The sequence below is a fragment of the Archocentrus centrarchus genome, chromosome 15 (assembly GCF_007364275.1).
Source record: "Archocentrus centrarchus isolate MPI-CPG fArcCen1 chromosome 15, fArcCen1, whole genome shotgun sequence".
NCBI classification, from domain to species: domain Eukaryota; kingdom Metazoa; phylum Chordata; class Actinopteri; order Cichliformes; family Cichlidae; genus Archocentrus; species Archocentrus centrarchus.
Genome location: NC_044360.1, coordinates 24,969,164 through 24,994,011, shown reverse-complemented (window position 1 = coordinate 24,994,011; position 24,848 = coordinate 24,969,164). Strand labels below are relative to the sequence as shown.

Sequence of the window (24,848 nt, the reverse complement as noted above, 5' to 3'; positions counted from 1 at the left end):
CCACGCTCTGCGTCCGGTGACGCAATTTTCCCGCCCTTCACTCCTACGATCCCGTGTATGGGAAGAGTCAACAAACTGGTGTTTCAAGTGTGATTTTACTTTGATATTATTTTCTAATCTCCGGACCTTCATCACCAAATAAACCATGCCTGCCACACAGGACTGGATTAATGACCCTCTGGGGGTTGTTGAGGGGATGTTTGGTAAGGCACCGGAACTTCACTCTTTCACGGCTAACGCGTGAACATAGCTAGTTAGCTCTATGGCTACGTGCCATGCCAACTTTGCACATTGCAGTTAGCTGTGTTTTTATCTCCATTTTCGAAAAAGCAAATGACTTGTTACACTTTCTGGGGTAGGAACTGTCAGCCTGTATGCACGCCAGTGCTACTCATTAAGACGGAAATTGAAAGCCATGCTGAAAATCCACATGTAGCATGTAAGCCCTAAACTCAGCCTCAGAGGAAAAATATGAATAATGTCAGAGACAGCTTACTAAAGCACAGTAACAGTTTTTGAAGAACTTGGGGATGCACATATTATTTAAAAGCCTTAAAAGACTGCCATTTATTAAGTCTAAGCGATAGGGATGTTGTATATTTAACATTAAGAAAATATACTTATATCTGTGCAGAGTGGTTTATATCCATTTTCAGTGTATCTTCAGTAACTATTTTCTATTATTTTGAAGTTCTCCACACACAGCTACAGTTTTTCTCTCTTGACGCTTCACATTACAGTTATACAGTCATCGGCCACTTCATTAGGTACATCTGTTCAACTGTTCATTAACGCAAATATCCAATCCACTAGTGCCACGGCAGTAACTCGGTGCATTTAGGCATGCAGACATAGTGAAGATGACCGGATGAAGTTCAAACTGAGCATCAGGATGGGGAAGATAGGTGATTTAAGTGACAATAAATGTGGAATGGTTGTTGGTGCCATCTGCTGGGATTTTCTCATACAACCAGAATGGTCTGAAAAAGAGGAAATATCCAGTGAGCGGCAGTTCTCTGGGAGGAAAATGCGTTGTTAATGTCAGAGGTCAGAGAATAACGGCCATACTGCTTTGACCTGATAGGAAGGCAGCAGAAACTCAAATAACTACTCGTTACAACCCAGGTATGAAGGAGAGTATCTCTGAATGCACAACCTGTCAAACCTTGAAGGTTGTGGTGGTGTAATGATCTAGGGGATATTTGCTTGGCACACTTTTGGCCCCTTAGTACCAGCATCATTTACACACCACAGCCTATCTGAGTATTGTTACGGACTGGGTCCATCCCTTTATGACCACAGTGTACATTAGCTGTCACAATGATGGCTGAAAGAAACTAGCATTTTCACCTACTGCAGCCCAGCTCAGCTAGTTTTCTGTTCTAAAACCCGTTTTACGTTGCTTTGAGTTTGACTAGCCAATAACAATAATGTCTTCTTGATATTTTAGCTGCTTCCCAGAGTAATCCAAACTCTGGATGGGGGGCAAAAGCCCTGGAGTTTTTCAAAGACCGGCTGAAAGAGAAGGACGCTCACACCTTGGTAATGCAAATTGCACAGTGTGCAGCAAAAGATGTGCGTGCATGTCGGGCTCAGAGCCTGTTTCTGCACACGTCCCTGTGAATGACAGCCACCTTCACTTTGCTGCAGGTCCCATCACTAAACGACATCCCCATGCACTACCTGAAGCCCAACAGCCTCGTGAAATTTCGCTGTTTCATCCAAGATATGTTTGATCCAGAGTTCTACATGGGAGTGTATGAAACTGTCGATCCAACCACAAAGGCTAAAGTATGTGCTTCCTTGTCCTCCCCCTTTAGTGCAGCCCTTTGATAACATGTTAGCTGTTGTCATGTTTCATCCTATTTTTCTGTCTCACGTCCCACAGATGTTGCGATGTGGGAAGTATAAAGATGTGACAGAATGTGGGGTGAGTCTTTCCAGGCAGCCATTCACTCTATAAATGGCTCATTTTTAGCTTTAACTTAGTCGTTAACAGGTGTTTTATCTGCAGGTGGATTTTAACTCTAGAAACAATGTGACTGCAGAGCGACAGACTTTCTACTGTGTGCCAATCCCCGGCGAAAATCAATGGGTCAAAGAGATATCCTTGTTTTGTCTTCACACAGGAGGCAGTCGCGAAATGTGCGTTTTTATCATGCAGTCCTAGGTTTCCTTAACTCTGTCGCACAGGTACGCCAGCATCAGCCAAGCAAGAGTGGTGCCTTCCACTTCGTATGCGCCGAGCAGGCAGAAACGAAGCTACGAGGAAGACGACGAGATGGACACGCAGCCACAGAAGCAGAGGGAACCGCATGCCGGTATGAGCTGCTGCGTCTGCACTTGTTCGATAAAGTCAAATTCAGTCAGTCATGTATAATCTTTGAGACATTATCGTCATCAGAAGTCAACAACTGACCAAACTTTGTAACACACATGCTAGATCTAATGGGCATGGATGAACTCTGTCAGCACGGTTTTTATGTTTATTCACTGCAGGGCCTCACAGTCCCACAGAACATCACGGCAACGGCGACTGTAAACGGCAGGAGACAGAAGCTCCTTCCAGCCAGACGACGTCTGCCTCGCACCTCGACCTCAACTTCCCCCTGCCAGGAGAGAAGGGCCCTTCCTGCCTAGTCAAGGTGTGCTATATCAGTTTATTCCCCTTCCCGCACTGAACTTTTTTTTTTTTTTTTGCTTTCTGGCCACAGCGGCTTTTGTTAGCAGTGGAGAGAGACAGGAAATGGGGGAAAGATACAGGGGAAGACACGCGGGCAAATTGGCGACAGGCCGGGACGCGAACCCGCGCCGCCCGCACTGCAACGCGGCATATGTATGTGGTCGCCGGCTTCACCACTAAGCCACCCAGGCGCCCAGCAGCACTGAAGTCAAAGAGGTGTTTCCAGATCATACAGTACAGATGCTATCCGATGCGTGTCATTGACAGGTCTATGAAGACTGGGACAGCTTCAAACTGAACGACATGCTTGAGGTCTACGGGATCCTCTCCGTCAGCCCCGCTCTCAGCGCCTTAGCCGACGAGAAGTAAGACTCATAGTTTGATGCATCTCTCCCTGCTCGGATCTGCTCGGTTTGTTTCTCATTCTTGACATTTCCGTACAGAGACGCCTCCTCGAGTCTCCTGGATCCCACGGAGTGCATGGAGACAGCAGAGGAGCAGAGGGTGCACTGCCCGCCAGCGTCGCTCGTTCCCCGCCTCCACGTGCTCTACGCCAAGCAGCTGCAACACAACAACCCCCTGCTGCCCTCCGCCGCCACCTTGGAGGACAACAGTGCTTGTAAGGACGAACAGTAAAGTAGTTCTCTTCCAAGTTTCTCAGTTGTGTCATGCAGTCAGGAGACATCCAGGGGAATATTTCACAATCCTGCTACAAAAATAAGTCTCACTGCAGGGTTTTTTTTTTCACAGATGTAAATGAGCTAGCTGAATGTAATCTCATTTGCATGACATGCTCCTAAATACTGGGGCTGTCTAGATTTCATTTGCACAACTTCAAGAGACACTTTTGACAAGTTTGACTTTATTCCTCATGAGGGATGAATTCAAACTAGATGAGAAAACATTAATTAAATAACCCGATGCTTTCAGCACTGCAAACAGATCAATTATTAAATGTGTAATGACGAGTCAACGTGGGTGACACATTTAAGCAGTTTTGACTAGATAAATATTATTTGTGGTGCCTCTGCAATACCTCAGTGATACACAATGCCTCATCTAGTGTTGCCTCATCTGGTGCTCAAAGTATGAAAGGTTAGGCTTAAAATAAATGTGAATCCTCATATTTTGCGCGGTTGCCTCACAGCAAGAATGTCCTGGGTGCAAATCTACCAGCCGGCATATTCTCCATGTAGCTGGGTGGGTTCTTTCCAGGTACTCCAGCTTACATTTACATGAGACAGCTGACCTGTCACTGTCTTAATTTATAACACATCATTTAACCCTAGAACACTAATGTGAGTTTTGTAACACTGTCAATTTCACGTGGGTGAAAAATCACCCGACGTTGGTGTTCTAGGGTTAAAAATCATCTGGAAGTCGCTTCCATAATTATCAAAGAAGATAACAGGACAGATGTACTGTCAGATCTCATGCATAGTACATAATATTGCTTAAGCAGAGCGACTTGTTCCATCGGTGTTGTGGGAATGTTTAATGAAGTGTGAGAAATATTAACATAAAGCAGGAAAAAGGGCCCATTAAACCAAAGTTCATTTGCTTTGAAAAGCTGTCTAATGAGAGGAACACTGTAGTGAATGGTCTCTATAGTCAAGCTTTTAAAGTACACACGAGTAGAGTTGACTTGATACTTTGTCCTTTCTTCCTCAGTTTTATCTTCGACCCTGAACGAGATGCCCTCCGTCAGGGAAGAGCTGCTCACATACTTCACTCATGTGCTCCTGGGTGACGCTCTGGCAGCTGAGTACCTCATACTACATCTCATTTCTAACGTGTACGTTAGGTTCAGTATGTAACCTTCCTGACTTTGTTTGGTGGTTTCATACTAAAGCCAGTGCACCTTTATTTTTCTTGTAGGTACACGAGGCGGGATGTTCTCCCGCTGGGCAAGTTTACCTTGAACTTGAGTGGCTGTCCTACTGTTGCCTCATACACTGAGCGCCTTCATCAGATCATCCAGCAGCTCGTGCCTGCTGTGAGTTATCATCCAATCAATTGCTGGTACTGCTTGGTTTATTTCTGGTTGAACTGAGATGCACTCAGTTCTTTCCTCCCCCCCTACAGTCACACTACTTGGGCATGAGTCTCCAGAACATGAACCAGATGCGGTTGGTGCCTAAGAAGGATTATGTGGCAAACCGGCTGGTGAGCGGAGCCCTGCAGCTGGCCAAAAACACTTCCCTCTTCCTAGATGAAACACAGCTGGAGCAGGGACAGCTGGACACAACGGGTGAGTCTTCTAGAAACCACAAGGGGACGCAAACGCCACCATTTTTCCTGTCCTTGCATCTGGCTGAGACTGTAAGCACAAACCGGGTTGGATGTGTTACTGTTGTGTTTCTTGCTGCAGGTGTGCACAACGTCACGGCCCTGGGGAACCTGATCTCGTGGCAGAAGGTTGATTATGACTTTAACTACCATCAGATGGAATTCCCCTGCAATATTAACGTGCTCATCGCGTCAGAGGGCCGCTCGCTGCTGCCGGTGAGAACGCAGAGTGAAAACTCACTCCCACCCCTCACTGATCCCTCCCAGCACCCTCGCCTCACTCCCCTGGCATGGCTAGGGAGGGGTTAGGTTTCCTCCAGTGTCTCATGAGACAGAGCCATGTCAGACGCCGGAGGCTGTTTCCAGCCAGCGTCACACTGTCATCTCAGCTGACATTGGTCGGCTGCAGCCAGCCCTTGATCCGGCGGCTTTAACCGGGGTCTCGCTCTGTTGCGAACAGCCCGAGGAATGTGCTGTGTGCTATTCCTGTGTGTTGGTCTAATAGGTTGCCATGGTGGCAGCTGTGTGCCACAGGAACAATCCTGGGAGAGGCGTCAGGCTCGGCCTGCTATTAGGCGAGCAGTGAAGGGCAGCGTGCTGTAAACAACTCCCACGGTTCATTAGAAGTCACAAGTACATGGTTGTATTTACTGTTTACACTGAGCAACTATTGGCTATCTGATCAAGCTGGAGGCTCAGCTTGATCAGATGTTTGACTGTCACCAAGGCTTTGCTCCTGTCTGGCATGCTCTGAAGTTTTGGCAGTATGCCAAAGTAGGCGGGCACACAGTAGACGGGCCTATTTTTGCATAGCAACACCTTTTTAAAAAACACAAAAAAGTCATGCTTTTCTGTACATGGACTTCCTCCATGGCTCTGAGTCAATATTACTTTTTAATCTCCACAGTCTGACTGTCAGATACACCTACAGACTCGGGTCGCTCCATCCCACCTGGAGGAGTATCTCAGTGGTGTGCACGTGCTTTCGCAGGCCTCATCGCAGCTGAACAAATTCAGAATCTACCTGAGCGTGGCTCGGCTGCTGGACTACAACATCTCAGATGAGGTGACAAAGGTGAGACAAGTGTTTATCTTCAGTAGTGAAGTTGAGTTGCAGCTAGTTGTAGTTTTTGCATGGTGCTGTTCCTTCGTGTACCCAGCAGCCCTTTTTGTAATCACTTTGCATACGTGTATTAAAACAGTTTCTCCTCTTCATCATGCCCCTAGTCAGTTGAAGATGACTTTGTAGACATGAGGAAGGACGACCCCCAGAGTATATCTGCTGAGGACCTGCACAGGATGCTCGTTGTGGCGAGGTGGGTTGTGATTAGGTTACTATAACTGCCTTTATGCAGCATTTAATTAAATAAGAACCCCTGAGGCACTTTTGAATGTTAAGCAGTAAGCTATAATCAAAACTGAAAGCACCATAAACAGGTTGATGGTGACTTCCCGCTTCAGTGCAGCCCAAATATAAAAACCTGTTTTTAGACTCACTGTACATTTCATAGATCCTCAGTCAGGACTGACAGCTTATTAATACTGAGACGTGGCCCACTGTGACTCTGTCCACAGATTGTTGTCTCTGAGCCAGGGTCAGACCTCTCTGTCCAGAGACAGCTGGCTCAGAGCCAAACACATCGAGATGCTGCGGAGGGGCCGGATGGAGCAGCACAAGTGTGTCAACGGCAACGAGCCATGATCAGAAGCAAAGCAGATAACTTTTGTTTGCTTTTTTTCCCCTTTGATATCTAAACTGTTTGTAATAAAGATGTTTTTCATTTGCCATATAGTTAAGGTGTTCACAATTTTTCTTTACTGTGCTGAGCTGCATATAAGATTTTTTACTGTTGTATAAGAACATGTTTATTTTTTTTTTTGCCTTAAATTTATAGTCTCTTGTTGAGTTCACATTGGCAGTTTAGCTCTAGACCGAAAGGTCTGTTTACAAAAAAGATTACATTTTCTATCTTTGAAACTATGTAAATAAAGCAACAAGATCTGGATGATTATTTCTCCTGGTGCATTCTCTCCTTGGGTTAGTATTAACTGAGCTGGCAGGGAGACTTCCTGTTAATAGATCTGACAATAAACATCATGCAGCAGTCTTTTAGTCATACTTTTTATTCCAATGAAATATCTGCCTAAACAAAGTACAGTGCACCCTGTTATCAAGTAACGCACCAAAAGGAGGTAAGAATAAATAGGATACTTTAATATACAATACAATCTCAGTACACTGTGGAAAACAATGAGTCAGTTGGTAAAGATATGACCACAAAACATCCAGATGAAACGATGCTAATGCAGGAAAAATGTGCTTAAAACAGTGCAAATTAAATGCTTGCAGATCTCCGGTCACAATTCGTTAAAACTCGGGGTTGTAATGGGAGAGGACAACCACAGACAGTAAACCAAGAGGTGACTGCAGAAGCACTTGGTGTGAAAAACGGAAGGAAAGAACAAAATCTCACCCAGCAAACAGGATTGAATAGAATCGGCGACATTTGCATTTAAAAAGCAAGACACCAACACTCCAGCATTGTGGTCTCTGTCAGGAATGTTGAGGATCACGTTTCCTTTTAGGCTGAGAACTGCTCCAGTGTTTGCAGTCATGAATGAAGTTTAAAAACACCATTTTACCCTCTGCGTTAAAAACTCACAGCTATTACCTCAAAGCTTTGGCAGCACCGCACACCATCAGCAGCACCCAGAAAGCAGCCAAGTCTCATTTAGAACCAGACAAAATATACAAGTATCCCGCTTCTTATCTGCTGGTGAGCAAGCTGAATGCAGAAAACAGGCAAACATAACGTAAATATGTGACTGTTTATCTTGGGATAGCTCAGCTCAGCGCAAACGCGACTCATATTGCAGACAGACACCAGCAGGACAGGGTGGCCAAAAGCAAAATTTTAACAAACTCTTTGAGGTTAACAAAAAGTAACAAAGTTTACACCTTCATATATAAATAACTAGGGCTCCTATCACCAACAGCGACAAGGACGCTCTTACTGTAAAGTACAAACACACAACCAGCAAAAACACACAGTTTGCATTACTAAAACACACCCATTCCCACAGAGAATGAATGTGCCTTTATCAAAGTGAAATATCCCAAGATAAAAGCTCTGATGACATGCACCAACCCTGAACATCTTCTATACAGTACACAAAATGTAAGAATGGACTTAAAAAGGTAGATTTTGCCATAAATACCTGATTTTATATATATATATATATATATATATATATATATATATATATATATATATATATATATATATATATATATATATATATATATATATATATATATATAATCCAACTTTAGTTCCCTGTTAAGGCAAATATGCTTTAAGTTTGGGGAGTGCATAAAGCATCAGTGTTTCTAGTAACTGGTTGGGTGCAGTTGCATATATACCTACTATATGCTACTCGCCTGTCTTTGTCAAACATGCAGTTTCAATTTATAATGCCAGCTAAGGATTCAGCTCAAGTAAACCATCATGTACTTCATTATTACAACATTACCAGAATAGTTATTCCATTACATAGATCTATCAAAAACGGCTCCAACCAGATGTTTTCTGGTTAGTCGTGGTTAACAATGACAGAACTGGGCGTTCTTTTCTAAATATAATGCTCATCCCTCTTTAAGCTTCACCCTAGCATCAATACAAAAAGCTTAAAAGACAGCTCTACTCAGAGACAGATAGACAATACTCACTGTACATATCAACAACCATGATACTCTTACTAAAGCTCTTATGTGGTCATTATTTCTACAGCAGTATATCTTCTAAGTTACACTTGACAACATTGATATTACATAGGATTAACTACATAGATTATGTTGTCTGGCTAGTTTCTGACAGCTATACAAAGGGTAATATTTAACACAGAATAGTCCTTTGGGAATCACAAAAGATATTTGGTTGGTTTCTACAACTGTTACAAACTGAAGGGTAGTACTAGGTCACAAACGCCAATAAGTAGCCAGGATGGTTTACAGTACATGATAAAGTCAGAGTTGGTCTTTCAACGTGCAGCTAATGCTTACCTGCCTCGTCAAAAATCAGTTGTTACCATTAACCTCACGTGCAAGCATTGTGGGTCATTCAATTACTTCAGACAAACGACAGTAACATGTTTACACATACAGAAACACTCTGAAAACCATCTCTCAAACTAGATGAGTTTAAAAGCCTAAATATCTTCTTTATTCTTGGTTGTTTGTCTCTTAAGCTAATCATAGAGTAGAACTATTTCTGGAGTGACTTAAGATTTGGATGGAGCACTAACACTTAGGAAATTATGCCCCCCCCCAAAAGTACTCAAGCAGTGCTATGTACTCGCTGAGACATTTATTCAGCATTCATCTGAAAACTAGTTAAACCATAAAAGAGGACATGTGACAATATCAGTGTGCAAGGTTGCATGGCGAAAGATCTATGATTCAGTGCTCTCGAGAGTGGAGGAATCTCTAACTATGTGCATGTAAATATAGTAACTGTTATCGTGGGCTTTGGGATACATTTGTCAATTCTGTACAAGAGTCATTATTAACATGGGCAATTTCAACTCAAGGGCAATCTCAAGAGCACATTTCTTGGCCGAGTAGTGATGCTATGTGCAAGCTTTTGCTACTGCTACGTTACAGGAAGTTTCTACATGACAAACGACTGCAAAGTAATGCTACAAGGAAAGCACTAGATCTGAATGATCCTGGTCTGGCACTGTGTAAACATTGCCTTCAACTCGTTCTCTTGGGTCTCGTTGACAGCATCGGGCTCGGGGCTTTTCTGTACCTTTGCAAATGCAAAGTTGATGCTTTCAGTGAGCCCTGCCTGGGTCAGGCTGGCCACTTGAACCATAGAACTCTTGATCTTGGCAAAGGGAGACACCACTCGGCTGCCGCTGCTGTCGGCAGGTGAGGGGCCGAGGCTGCCCTCCACCTGTGAGCAAGCGCTTCGCTGAGAGCCTCCTGAGACTGCAGAGCTAGGCTTCTGGATAGTGAGGAGGCTGGAACTGGAGGTAGAGGATTGGACGTCTAGCTGGGAAGGCCTGGGGAGCTGAGGCTCCTCCTGCTGATTCTGCTCTGAGCTTGCCTGCTTTTTTGAGTCTCCTGGGTTCTTATTATGCACAGGCACTGCAGGGTTGAGTGGAGGTATGGCAGCTTGTGGCAGCTCTCCGAACACCTCAACAGGTTTGGTCTGTGCATCCTGGATGAACTGGTGGCAGTAGGCATCAATGGGAGTACCAAAGTCAATAAGAATGGCTTCTTCAGCCACTGAGGCGGCCCCGGGAGACTTGTCATCACTGATATGAGATGAGCTTTCTTGCTTTCCGTCACAGCCCGTGACCCGGATAACGGAGGGTATATTTAGCTCTGCACTACCGATGGACTGGGACCGGCTGCCCAGTCTGGGGTTTGATGCTACAATGCCGCAGCTGGGCAGCACATAGTCCACATTTTCTAAGGAGCCAGCGCACGGGTGCTCTGGGTCTGAATTATAAGAGTCTGAATCTGAGGTGTGGTCATAGTTCTCATTACCAATGTCTTTTAGGGCTCCTGTGCCAGGAGCATTATCTGATGTCTCCAAGCTGCTGTCTGACTTCCACAGGTTGACGTGCATAGTTGGCTTTAGGAAATTCACCTTTACATCAGGCTTAGAGAAGTTCCCCAGCTTACCGAGGGGCTTAAAGGGGCCAATGTTAACATTTGTCTTGGTCTGTTTCACTTTCTGATTCAGAGTGGAGAATTTGTTGAGGATGAAACTTTTGCCCTGTGCCAGGCCGGAGTTCCCCTGAACTTGGTCAGCAGGTTTGTTGTGGATCCCCATTATATCTTCATGAGGTTTACTCTGCCGCCTGGAACACAGATGCAACTTAAGTCACTAGCCACTGGTTAACGCCTTCATTACACTGACCATGTCAAAGAGAGACAGAGATGGAGGCTAATCAGCATAATTACCAATAATTCGTACTCACCTCTCCAGCTTCTTTTCAACCACGAGCAGGTCATTCCCTGTAGTCTGCTTAGTTATGCGAAGCATCTCAGCTATGCACTGTAATGTATCTGCAAAGTGTCACAATGTTAAGTCTCAGCCAGTATCTGCAGAGTTTACAGAGTGAAGCACCTCTTTCTCCTTTTTTTTTTTTTTTTTTTTAAAGAATTCAAAAAGCTACATCCTACCTTTCCCGTCATCCTCAGGATTTCGTGTTGCAGCTCGCAGTGTGTGAAAGTATCCGCTAGTCTCCTCATTCTTGTAGTGCAGTCGCATACAGCAGAACTTTGGCTTCCCAAAAAGAGTAGGCTCTGGACCTGAAAAGCATCCGTTTGTAGCAATTTGCTTCCTTTTCATGAATCATAATGACTGAAAATATTTCTAAAAAGGTTACTGAATAAACTGTTAGGCGCACTTTCGGGAAGTGTTGAATGACTCACTGAGTCTACTAGAACTCACTTCTCCTTTGAGTTTAACTTCTTACCAATTTCGATCTTTTCCAAACCCTCTAAATTGAGACGTTGGTATTGGTTGACTTTATCTGCTTCTTCATCATAGCTACACAGAAAGAAATGTAAATATAAATGAAAAAAACATTTTTTTACTTTTTTAGGGGGGGGGGGCAAATTTAGAGTCCAACTTACTAAGCAATATAATATGCTTTGTCAGAGAGGAGCAGCAGCACATCTTCATCTTTGTTGGTTGCATCAATGAGGCTGGTGGGAGATAACAGACAAGTATGATTAAAAGAGCATGAAAGCTTCAATAGAACTATGGTTCAGCTATATTCTGATTACATAGAGCCATTAAGCAACAACATATACACAGAACGGCATTCCACTAACCTCATGTCACAGTTTATGAGGGCCCAACCGCCATGAAACTTCTCATCGTCTGGCAACAACAGCTGCATGTAGGTCTGCAGAAGGAGACTGACCTGCTCCTGGGCCCCTCTTTGGCTCTCTTTCTCTTTTTCTTCATGCTCCTTCTCCTTACTGAAGATGGAGTAAAGGTCCTCCGTCACTGGCAGGCCCATCATCAGGTCTGCAGACAGAGGCAGAAACAGATGTAAATTAAGGATGGATTTTAGGACACCATGGGTAGAAACAGTAAACAAGCACAGCTACAATATCTGGCTTTTTTTTTTTTTTTTTTAATACCAATCACTGCTTGTCTGTAAGCATCCCTAAAACGGTTCAGATAATAACGGTTGGCTGAGTTCACCCCGTCCTTCATGACACCGGCCAGTTTCCGCTCTCCCGTCCTGGTGAAATCTCCCTAAAACAGGACAATAAATGTGTGTTAAATATACCTTTTAAATTACCTTTAACGTGACACCCTATGTTATCTGAGTCTGTTTTAAAACTGCTTTTTTAATGGATTCTTTGGCCACCTGATGGCAGTGCTAACAAGTTATGTATACATTAGTGACATCACTTTTTTCTGTATGGCTAACTTGTTTGCAAACAGTTGCATATTTACTAGGGGTGGGATTCGATTAAAAATATTACTCTAATTACTTATAAGCTTTGTAATTAATTAATCGAAATTAATCGCATTTTAATCACATTTAAATATTTAACATGAGAACTATCAATTTAAGTTTTGTTGATGAATGAATCAATATACATAAGCTTAAACTTCAAAATTTTGTTTATTTTCCCACCAGTCTACTACACAGACCAACGAAGGGTGGAAGTACTCCTGTGATAAGCAAACTCCTGAAATTAAATTTAAGCATCATAACTGGATAGTTTTATTCAACATTAATGTCTCACTTAATATAGTCAGCTGTATTCCTTGATCTTGAAATGTGTCATGCTTGTTTTAACAGCTTATTTTGAATAAAAGAATTAAAATTAAACCACAAAAAGGAGAAAAAGTTCGTTCTCCGTTTAACCAGCTGCTTTTACACAGCTGTGCTTCACACTCACGGCTGCTAGGCGACATGAGCTACGCAGAGGTGAGGGCAGGCGACGCTCATATGAAGGCTAGCCGCTCACTTCCTCCCTTTGCGGTCTTCGTGGGCCGCGAAGGACCCGGTCTACGTGGGCCGGGTCCTTCGAAGGATGCGGCCCCTGAATTTGGACAGCTCATCATTCTTATCACATTGTGCGTCAATATAATCTGTATGCCTGGAACTCGTGCACTGAGAAACGTTCCACGGTGCAAAGTGCGATTAAAATGCGTTAAAATTTTTAATTCGTTATTTTCCCCGTAATTAATTAATCGAAATTAACGCATTAAAGTCCCACCCCTAATATTTGCACATGCACAGTTATTGAGCAACATTACAATTTATGAGAAGTACTGTTTCTGTCTTTTAGCACTTTTTCCCTCTCTGTCAAGTCTGCTAAAAAAAATTCAGGATACTTTTTAGGATACTAGATGCTTCCATATGTACACTAACTCATCACTAACACTGTAACTGTCTGAAAAGGTGGTGTACAGTAGGTTTGCAGTAGGAAAACAATGCCATCTATGCTCAGATTTGTGTGGCAATTATATGTGGGATTATCTTAAACCCCATACAATTAAGGTACCTTGAGAGCTGCTGTGCCAGCATACTGTCTGCTGATGGTGTCACCATTGTTTGCCCACATGACCTGATAAATCCTGTAACACTTGAGAGGCAGAGGCTGCTCTGGAGGCATCACACCCAGTTTCTTCAGCTGCAAGAAGAAGAGTGCAAAGGATATGTAATCTTAGTTTTAGAAAGAAGCCATATAAATAATATAATTACTAACAGCATTTGTAAAATATAACTTATCATAAATAGAAAAATCCAGAAAAGTAAAAGTCTCACTTGTTGTTCCATCACTACGCGAGCAACAGCAGCCTGGACCACGTTGGTCCTATCCAGACAGTCCATACAGTTCACTCTGAACATCCCCTCCTGCTTGCAGATGACTCCTGCTTGGTCCACCCTATCAGAGGACATAGATTCAAAATCAGGCACATTCACGCAAATCAAATTTTCAAACAAAACCTATCGTGTTGTAGTGCTGAGGTGACATAACACTTACCAGGCCCACTTCATGTCAGTGATGATATCAGAAATCGCATCTGTCAGTATTTGTACATTCTCAAACTTCATGCCACGGCTGAGAAACAGGATATAAGAAGCATGCAGGGGAAGTGAATGTACTGTGGTCTTATATAGATTGTGAAATGTGCATTCATGTGCTGCTGAAAGAAAGATGCACTGCTGAAAGAACGTGTCTGTCTCACCAGTGCTCGTGAAAGTCGAATGAAACATAAGTGAGGTTTGGGTTGTTGTACAGGAGGACTTGTTTCAGATATGCATCACCAATGATCTTCTCCCGTCCACTTTGATCCACTAAGTTAATGATGACCTAAGGAAGACAATAAAAAGGGCTGTCACTGGATTTGAGTGAAATATTAGATTCAATTTTACCGCATGGACAAAACTGACCACGTTCAAATCTTTAAAAAGTCAATGGTTGATTGATTACTGCCACACCACTGTAAAGACTACCTGAAATAATACAAAATACTGACAACCACAGTCACGGATCATTATCTTTAAGCCACAACAGGAAGCTGACTGTGTAAGCACTATTACAGCTACAGACAGCAGAACAGTAGATAACAGAAATAACAGAAGAATGATGCAAAGTATTTAATAAATAACCTAAGCACATATCTGAGTTTGCACTCTGGCAAAGAGCACTCACCTGCTTCTTGTACAGTTTGAGCTGCTCTTCAAAGTGAGCGGCAAAGTAAGCCATAGTCTCCTTCTCTCCTGAAACATCAGGGATAAAAAAAAAAAATCATATTAATGAATCTGACTAAAGCTATGAAGAAATCTATTTTTCAAGATTTACATGACTGTAATTTCAAAGACAAAAGTGTTCAATAAAGTGCACTCCAAGGAGGCAGTCACAGTTTGCATACAATATGTAACATCTCCAAAAAGAAAAAAAAGCAGGTAGCGCAAGGACCATAAGACACAAGCTAAGCTACTATGACTTCATGAGACACTGCTACAGGAAAAACTGTATTTTTGAATATAGAATTACAGATGTATCTGCATCTACAAAGCCCAAAGAGTGTGACAACCCCTCTCTTTGGGTCTAAAAGAGAAAGAGAGTTCTCCTGACCTTTCTCTATGCGTGGCCGGGGGTTGTAGCGATACCCTGCCTGGCTCCAGAAGACAGGCACAGAGCCACGAGTCTGCACAAAGGACAGAGTGTGGCTGTGCACGTGGATCAACTGCTCTGTCTCCACATAGTTAGCTACATGGCCGTCTGCATCCACTCCTCTGCGTTTATACCGCATCCCTTTGGGGGAGAAAAATGCATGTGGACTATTCAGGTGATTTATATCACTTGCACATTAGCTAGCTACCAGAATTGCCTTAATGTAGCCCATATAGTTGGACTGAATCAGAGCGTGACTTTCCCCTAAGGCAAGCCGACAGTAAGGCAGCTCTACCTGCACGGTGGCGGCTACGTCTGGAGATCAGGGCCACAGTAAAACGAGGATGGATGTCATCAACACAAGTGATCTCCTTTGGTGGGGTGTCAGGACTGCTCCGCTCCTCATCAGAGGTCTCATTGTAGTTTACCACCAGCTCCTCCACCTGCACAAAGCCCTGGATGATTGGTATCACCCAGAAGTCAACCTCTGGGACCTAGAACATTCAAAAGGTATTCAAAAACAGCAGGACATGAAGATTAAAATTCAGTTCGGGGCCAGGTTGATAAGAAAAGTACTTTGCATCCAACCTCTGGGTATTTTCATGCTTCTTTTGATAAAGCCCTGGTTCTTATCGGTATGTACAAATGGCACATTTAAACAGCATGACCAACTACACTCTTTTAAGCTGACTACTGTGCAGAAAAATACAATGACTGTGTAAGCAGTTTTCAAAAAGATAAATCTGAGAAAAGGGTGTTTTCATTCAATTCTAATTATTCAGGCCTAAAAACAGAAAAGCAGCAATAAGCAGAGCCTCTCTGTATTTCCCTGTGGGAAAAAAAAAAATCCATTACCTGAAGGTCAATAAGGTCTTGTATCATGTGCTTATTCCAGAAGAAACGGTCATCCACCTTTCACACAGAATATAAAACACAATCAGTCACAATAAGGAGTTTTTGCAATCTATATATAATCAGAACAAATTAACTCCAATTCCAAACCTGCTTCCACAGGGGTAAATCAGACTTATCAGAGTCTCCTTGACGCTGTACACTGTTTGTCAGGTCATAGGTCATGCTGTAGTAGAAAGAATCTGAGTCCATGAATATCTTGTACAGCTCATCCAGCAGCCGCCTCTCCAGACGTTCCTTCTCTTTGTTTTCCTTGACCTGGAAGGCAGGGGAATACTGGATTGGGCAGGTGGAAAGAAAAAGTAAGTCAACAAAGGAAGGAAATCCTACGAGAACGTCAAAGCCTCCACTAGTTTGAAAGATAGGAAAGGTAGGAGGTCATTTTCAAGATTATCAACCACACGCTTGTATAAAACAAAACAATACCTTTTTCTTGATGGGCACAGCCACGTTAGATTTGATCTGACTTAAAGTCTTCATCAACTTGGACTCATCCGGAGACTGGGCCAGTTTTTCCGGTTTGTCGATGCCAAAGTGATGCTTCTTGCAAAGCTGAAAAAGAGGATCTTCTATCAAATTTCTGCAGCTTTGCAAAGCTCAACATGATAGCGATATTTGGAACATCAAACGTGTTCAGTTGAAAATAAGTGAATTTGGTATCACATTTCTCCAGACATTAAATAAACTCTACAAAAAAGCCAAAGAAGACACTGGAGTAAACTATATAGTCGCAATATTACTACATGGTCGCTGTAAACAAGCCAACATCTACACTAATGCATCACATACCAGGACTTCTACGCACAAAGGGGGAGTATATGTTCATTCTACGCTACAAGGGACAACTGGACAAGATTTAAAGGCCAACCTGCTAACAATTCTCCTACATTATTACTCACTTGGAAATATTCTGTCTCACCATCCACGAAGCTCCCCTGAAAGACTCACATCTCAGCAATCAACGTCCTTTGTCATCTGCTGCAGTTATTTTACGTCTGCATATATTTTTTTTACTCTATGTGTGGGTGAAAATAAAACTTATCTAAACAACGTCTACACCTCAGAGCTGAATCACACACTGACTCATACAGGGTATTCTTGGGCACATTAATTACAATTTAGGATCTGAACTGTTAAAAGTTCAGGGAACTGAAAGCACAATTAAAACAGAAGTTGAAGAGTAGAGTAAGCAGTGTATGCGTGCGCACCTCCAGCTCGAGCTCCTGAGGCTCTTCGTCAGACAGGGGAATGACAGCGATCTTGGTGATTTTGTAGACTTTGTGGTTTCCTGGTAAGTGGCCAACCAGTGCTTTCTGACGGATTAAAACGAGGCCGAGAGGAAGATCTGCCAATAGGAGAAAAAAAAAAAAAAAGATGGGGGAGTTGCATCATGGGTGCAGAATTCCTCACATTCTAAAAGGTGTGAAGAAAGCAGCTGCACACGGTCATTAACGGCACATTTTTAATAAGGCAGCACAAGAAATCTCTTGAATAATATCTCTTGTACTAGAATACATACAAACAATAAAAAAATGCTTCGTTTTTTTCTTGTGAAGGCTTTCGAATGTACTGCCCACAGAAGCACGGCATCAAATATATCTGACTTCTTGAATCACCATCTTTGATTCACTCCTCTTCATTACTACACACATTTCAAAGCTCTTTAACACATCTCTTTTCGCACCTTTCCTGGTGAGTTAGAAACATCCTAAGCACCGGATGATTTGGCAGCTCAAATGTCCAAGTATACACAGATGGAAAATGCTGGCAAGAATGTGTCTGCTTTGCGAAATGTTCAAAAAGGTTTTCCTTGCTCCGTGTACCTGTGTGAAGCTGTATCTTTCCGATGACACCTTCCACCAAACCCAAACACACTGGGTTCCAAGCTAACAGCAGGTCTGTGGCTGAAATAAAAATACAGAAAAGAAACATCACAACAATGCTGCAATACATGTTTTGCAGAAGATAAGCAGGCTTTCTTAAAATCTTTCTGTGCACGCTGCTTTTTTTTTTTTTTGGGTAACACAAGTTTTACCTACGAGTTAACCTAACAAAGTACAGCAGTCATGACAGAATGACAGCAGACACTGCACACACTGAAGTCAGCAGTGTGTGCTCTGCTACACACAAAAACTTTTTTTTAAAACACTGTCAAGCCTCAGTGACGTGAAGGCTGGATAAAGGTGGTAACAAGCCACAGACAGAAGATTTTCTCATGAAATGCATGTCAAATTTGTGAGTCTGTCACAGTTCATACATATTTATATGAAAGTTACAGCTATTAAACTTGAAGGAAAGCCAGTCTACTTTCACCTTCATGAATTAAAGTGTGATTCATTTGCAAAAAAACCAGACAGTCTCAGCTTAATTTCCAAATACCAGGTCAAGTTTAAGGTCAACACTGAATACATTGCAATTCTCCACATTAGTGAGGGATTAAACATTACAGTGGAGGAAATTGGAAAAATGTGAAGGGCGTGGTTAGAACATCAACTGTAAGCTGCCCAAGACAATGAGTCTTCCTGTTCCACAAGCTGGAGAAGTTCATGTGCAGGGGAACTGGCAGGCACGCGCACACACACACACACACACACACACACACACACACACACACACACACACACACACACACACACAAGGTCTTGCAGAAAACAGCAGAAAAATAATTGAATAAGCAAACAAATAATACTCCAACTTCACATAGAAAGTGTACTATCATTAAAATACTTCACTATGTGCGAGAGAGTGAAGTGGAAACGCAGTGAGGAGTGGAAACCCTTTTTCCAATTGAATAATGAAACAGTGGTGCAACTAAAAACCTGTTCAGCATGGCTGCACAGTCATACTACTTCAACCAACACAGAGGACAGCATGCACAGCTTTGCATTGACTCTCACAAAACTCCTCCTTTTAGTTAGCAGCTCTCTCCCTTCTGGTGAGAAAATGTAAACCGCACAGCAACCTGGTGTTCATTTGACATCAAAGCATGACCAATGATTTGTCACAGTTGAGCCAAGGATTCAGCACTCACTTCTGTGACTCAGATATAATGCCAGCAGCGGCTTTATATACTTCAGTATTTCAAGCACATAATATACTCGTTTTAAACTGCATTTTCTTCGCCCTTTATATTCTTTTACATCATAATTATAATTGTGTAATTATCCAAGATAACACAGCTGGACAATTATTAAGCACATTTCAGTGTTTTCGCCTCCTCAAAGCCCTTTAGATTGGTCCAAAGAGGACCTGAAGAGTGAGATGCATCCTTCAAGGAGCAAAGTGAGAAGTTTGGAGTCTGTTTGGGGTGTTGGCACCGTCGGAATGAAAGCTACGGAGCGGTGATTTCAAGGCTTGGGAACAATGCATGAAATGAAAAACAAAAGTCTTTCCAAGCACTTGTTGTGTTTAACACTGGCATATAATTTAGTTTCGATCAAAGGATCATCATAAGGTTTATGGCAGCGCCGACATTAGCGACAGATTAGCCTGCTGATGCGTTTGAGGTACATCGTGACAAAAACCATCATCAAAGTGATGCTGTCAGCTCAAAGCAAGCCCACAAAAACGAAGCTTCGTATTGACTTTAGTGATGAGTAACTCCAAATGTTAGCGGCGCTGTAATCTAATGTTATAAATGGCCGGCTGCAGCAGAGAAACCTGACATCAACATCCAGTGCGTACGTACCAGGTCTGACGGTCATCGTCCCGTCTTTTCGGCTGCACCACAGAGCGCGGTCCCCGCTCTGGAGAATGTACTCGTCTTTGGCTTGAAACAGCTCCATTATTATTATTTTGTCCCTTCACGTTACACAAAAAAAAACCAAACAACTAGCTGGCCCGGCAGCCTGGTCCAGGTCCTTCACGCCTCGGAGGTTAACCGTAGATAGCCTCGGTTAGCTCGTTTCCCACTGGCTCCCGTTGTTACTGTAGCTAGCTACCTTGCGAGCTAGCGGGAGCAGCGGCTGGATGCGTGTCCGATTTGTTTATTCCACTTCTGCGCATTTTGACACTCAAACTCACTTCGTGCTGGAGGAACATCCCTTCCCACGGTCATGCCGCGCAGAGTGAAGGCGGCCGCACAGCCGTGAGTGAGAAAGAGTCCCCAGGCAGGGGCTGCGGTGTGCCGTTCAAGACGTCATAGGCGGCTTCCGGGTCTAAACAATAACACGTGACGCTCTGTCGTCACCGGTGTGTGCAGGTACTGAGCGTCCGTCAAACTGTTTACCATATGATTACTGTAATCATTAACTGGTCTTATAATTACACTTTGAACAACTCGGAAACTATAAAAAATATTATGAACACATTTGTCTGGGTTAAAAAAAAAACACAAAAATACACAGAATTATTTAACTTAATCTGAATAATACGTGTTTTCAAAATTAAGGGGTTATCTGGTAGAATAACTTCCAGACAAAAGTAATTTAATCCCTGTGCTTATATTACAGGTTAAACTCATTTCTCAATGAAAGCCTCATTTTAACTGCCCACACCCATCCAGGAAAAAGAGGGCAGAAATGTTCCCAGTCATGACTCACTGTGAGCCTTAGGGAACAGGGAGGGAGCAGCTGACCTCACACTGGGTGACAACTGTTAATCTTACCGTGGAAAAGTATTTAGTGGAAAATAAGGAAGACTTAAAACAGCTGCCGACCAAATTAGGGACTCATTTTCATGGGAAGTGGAGGACACACAAGACTTGCTTTGTCAGGTCACCAGGTGGACATTAATATATATATATACACTGCTCAAAAAACTAAAGGAACACTTTTTAATCAGAGTATAGCATCAAGTCAGTTAAACTTCTGGGATATTGATCTGCTCGAGTAGCAGAGGGTTGTTAATCAGTTTCAGCTGCTTTGGTGTTAACTGAATTAACAACAGATTCAATTCAATTCAATTCAATTCAATTCAATTTTATTTATATAGCGCCAAATCACAACAAACTGTCGCCTCAAGGCGCTTTGTATTGTGGGTAAAGACCCTACAATAATACAGAGAAAACCCAACAGTCAAAACGACCCCCTATGAGCAAGCACTTGGCGACAGTGGAAAGGAAAAACTCCCTTTTAACAGGAAGAAACCTCCAGCAGAACCAGGCTCAGGGAGGGGCAGTCATCTGCCGCGACCGGTTGGGCTGAGGGGAGAGAACTGTGGAAGAGAGCCAGAGATTAATATCAATTAATGATTAAATGCAGAGTGGAGTATAAACAAAGTAAATAAGGTGAATGAGAAACAGTGCATTATGTGAACCCCCCAGCAGACTAGGCCTATAGCAGCATAACTAAGGGATGGTTCAGGGTCACCTGATCCAGCCCTAACTATAAGCTTTATCATAAAGGAAAGTTTTAAGCCTAATCTTAAAAATAGAGAGGGTGTCTGTCTCCCGAATCCAAGCTGGAAGCTGGTTCCACAGAAGAGGCGCCTGAAAGCTGAAGGCTCTGCCTCCCATTCTACTCTTAAGTATCCTAGGAACCACAAGTAAGCCAGCAGTCTGAGAGCGAAGTGCTCTGTTGGGGTGATATGGTACTATGAGGTCTTTGAGATAAGATGGTGCCTGATTATTCAAGACCTTGTATGTTAGGAGAAGAATTTTAAATTCTATTCTAGATTTAACAGGGAGCCAATGAAGAGAAGCCAATATGGGAGAAATCTGCTCTCTCTTTCTAGTCCCTGTCAGTACTCTAGCTGCAGCATTTTGGATCAGCTGAAGGCTTTTCAGAAAGCTTTTAGGACAGCCTGATAATAATGAATTACAATAATCCAGCCTAGAAGTAATAAATGCATGAATGAGCTTTTCAGCATCACTCTGAGAAAGGATGTTTCTAATTTTAGAAATATTGCGCAAATGCAAAAAAGCGGTCCTACATATTTGTTTAATATGTGCATTGAAGGACATATCCTGGTCAAAAATGACTCCAAGATTTCTCACAGTGTTACTGGAGGCCAAAGTAATGCCATCCAGAGTAAGTATCTGGTTAGACACCGTGTTTCTAAGATTTGTGGGGCCGAGAACAAGAATTTCAGTTTTATCTGAATTTAGAAGCAGGAAATTAGAGGTCATCCAGGCCTTAATATCTTTAAGACATTCCTGCAGTTTAACTAATTGATGTGTGTCATCTGGCTTCATTGATAGGTAAAGCTGAGTATCATCTGCATAACAATGAAAATTGATGCAGTGCTTTCTAATAATACTGCCTAAGGGAAGCATGTATAATGTAAATAAAATTGGTCCTAGCACAGAACCCTGTGGAACTCCATAATTAACCTTACTGTCTGAAGAAGACTCCCCATTTACATGAACAAATTGGAGTCTATGAGATAAATATGATTCAAACCACTGCAGTGCAGTACCTTTAATACCTATAGCAAGCTCTAATCTCTGTAATAAAATGTTATGGTCAACAGTATCAAAAGCTGCACTGAGGTCCAACAGGACAAGAACAGAGATGAGTCCACTGTCAGAGGCTCTAAGAAGATCATTGGTAACCTTCACTAATGCTGTTTCTGTACTGTGATGAATTCTGAAACCTGACTGAAACTCTTCAAATAAACCGTTCCTCTGCAGATGATCAGTTAGCTGTTTTACAACTACTCTTTCAAGAATCTTTGAGAGAAAAGGAAGGTTGGAGATTGGCCTATAATTAGCTAAGACAGCTGGGTCAAGTGATGGCTTTTTAAGCAGAGGTTTAATTACAGCCACCTTGAAGGTCTGTGGTACATAGCCAACTAATAAAGACTGATTGATCATTTTTAAGATTGAAGCATCAATAATTGGAAAGACTTCTTTGAACAGTCTAGTAGGAATGGGATCTAACAAACATGTTGCTGGTTTGGAGGAAGTAACTATTGAAGTTAACTCTGAAAGATCAACTGGAGCAAAAGAGTCTAAACAAATACCAGCAGTGCTGAAAGCAGCCGAACATGAAGAATAATCTTTGAGATGGTTATGAATAATTTTTTCTCGAATGTCTAAAATTTTATTTGTAAAGAAATCCATGAAGTCACTACTAGTTAACGTGAAAGGAATACTCGGCTCTACAGAGCTCTGACTCTTTGTCAGCCTGGCTACAGTGCTGAAAAGAAACCTGGGGTTGTTCTTATTTTCTTCAATTAATGATGAATAGTAAGATGTCCTAGCTTTACGGAGGGCTTTTTTATAGAGCAACAAACTCTTTTTCCAGGCTAAATGAGCATCTTCTAATTTAGTGAGACGCCATTCCCTCTCCAGCTTTCGGGTTATCTGCTTTAAGCTGTGCGTTTGTGAATTATACCACGGAGTCAGGCACTTCTGATTTGAAGCTTTCCTTTTCAGAGGAGCCACAGTATCCAAAGTTATACGCAGTGAGGATGTAAAACTATTGACGAGATAATCAACCTCACTGGGAGCAGAGTTTAGGTAGCTGCTCTGCACTGTGTTGGCACATGGCACTGAAGAGCATAACAATGAAGGAATTAGATCCTTAAACTTAGTTACAGCACTTTCAGAAAGACTTCTACTGTAATTAAACTTATTCCCCACTGCTGTGTAATCCATTAAAGTAAATGTAAATGTTACTAAGAAATGATCAGACAGGAGGGGGCTTTCAGGGAATACTGTTAAGTCTTCAGTTTCTATGCCATATGTTAGGACAAGATCCAGAGTATGATTAAAGTGGTGGGTGGGCTCCTTTACATTTTGAGAGAAGCCAATTGAATCTAACAATAGATTAAATGCAGTGTTGAGGCTGTCATTCTCAGCATCTACATGGATGTTGAAATCACCCACTATAATTATTTTATCTGAACTGAGCACTAAATCAGATAAAAAGTCTGAGAAATCAGACAGAAACTCTGAGTAAGGACCAGGTGGACGATAGATAATAACAAATAAAACATGTTTTTGATTTTCCCAATTAGGATGGACAAGACTAAGAGTCAGGCTTTCAAAAGAATGAAAACTTTGTCTGGGTCTCTGATTAATTAATAAGCTGGAATTGAAGATTGCAGCTAATCCTCCTCCTCGACCTGTACTTCGAGCATTCTGACAGTTACTGTGACTCGGGGGTGTTGATTCATTTAAACTAACATATTCATCCTGCTGTAACCAGGTTTCTGTAAGGCAGAATAAATCAATACGTTGATCAATTATTAAATCATTTACTAATAGGGACTTGGAAGAGAGAGACCTAATGTTTAACAATCCACATTTAATTGTTTTATTCTTTGGTGCAGTTGATGAAGCTGTATTATTTATTGTTTTTGAATTTTTATGCTTAAATAGTTTTTTGCTGATTTTAGCTTTGGTTTTTGGTGGTCTGGGAGCAGGCACCGACTCTATGGGGATGGGGTTTTGGGGGGATGGCAGGAGGAGAGAAGCTGCAGAGAGGCGTGTAAGACTGCAACTCTGCTTCCAGATGCACTAGTCAGTGCCAATACTGGTACTATACTATACTATACTATACTATACAATACTGCGGCATCACCTGGACCCTACAGAGGTTGACAGGTGGTCCAACTCCTCCAGGATTCACATCAGTACATGCCATTGCATTACATGCCATTGTGTCTCCCAGCACAGTCTCAAGAGCATGAAGGAGATTCAAGGAGACAGTCAGCTACTCTAGGAGAGCTGGACGGGGCTGCAGAAGATCCTTAACCCATCAGCAGGACTGGTATCTGTTCCTTTCTGCAAGGAGGAACAGGATGAGCACTGCCAGAGCTACAAAATGACCTCCAGCAGTCCACTGGTGTGAATGTATCTAACCAAACAATCAAAAACAGATTTCATGAGCGCTCGACGTCCTC

The 24,848-nt window shown here is 42.5% G+C and overlaps 2 protein-coding genes across 4 annotated transcripts; one reads left to right on the top strand and one right to left on the bottom strand.

Annotated features, from left to right (window-relative positions):
• Positions 1-26: 26 nt before the first annotated feature.
• mcmbp (minichromosome maintenance complex binding protein) lies at positions 27-6,976 on the top strand. The gene is made up of 16 exons (XM_030747811.1): positions 27-203; positions 1,451-1,542; positions 1,651-1,791; positions 1,889-1,930; positions 2,015-2,104; positions 2,192-2,321; positions 2,500-2,645; positions 2,951-3,048; positions 3,127-3,302; positions 4,355-4,478; positions 4,562-4,679; positions 4,769-4,934; positions 5,055-5,188; positions 5,880-6,047; positions 6,200-6,288; positions 6,548-6,976. Exons 1-16 carry the CDS (start codon positions 146-148, stop codon positions 6,672-6,674), a joined length of 1,899 nt encoding a protein of 632 aa, XP_030603671.1. The 5' UTR covers positions 27-145; the 3' UTR covers positions 6,675-6,976.
• Positions 6,977-8,300: 1,324 nt separating this feature from the next.
• On the bottom strand, positions 8,301-20,203 carry inpp5f (inositol polyphosphate-5-phosphatase F). Of its 3 annotated transcripts, none has more exons than XM_030747802.1 (20): positions 19,747-20,203; positions 17,882-17,962; positions 17,267-17,403; positions 16,485-16,610; positions 16,149-16,334; positions 16,002-16,058; positions 15,442-15,640; positions 15,108-15,287; positions 14,682-14,749; positions 14,215-14,339; positions 14,010-14,087; positions 13,790-13,910; positions 13,527-13,655; positions 12,144-12,261; positions 11,829-12,027; positions 11,628-11,699; positions 11,468-11,541; positions 11,172-11,300; positions 10,967-11,054; positions 8,301-10,846 (listed from the first exon to the last, which is right to left on the bottom strand). In XM_030747802.1, the coding sequence occupies exons 1-20, from the start codon at positions 19,841-19,843 to the stop codon at positions 9,685-9,687; spliced, it is 3,426 nt and encodes a 1,141-aa protein (XP_030603662.1). In that variant the 5' UTR covers positions 19,844-20,203; the 3' UTR covers positions 8,301-9,684. The 3 variants fall into 3 exon arrangements, with proteins under 3 accessions (XP_030603662.1, XP_030603663.1, XP_030603665.1); XM_030747803.1 differs by having other exon boundaries at positions 16,149-16,316; XM_030747805.1 differs by lacking the exons at positions 17,267-17,403; positions 17,882-17,962; positions 19,747-20,203 and adding an exon at positions 16,958-16,972 and having other exon boundaries at positions 16,149-16,316.
• Positions 20,204-24,848: the final 4,645 nt, after the last annotated feature.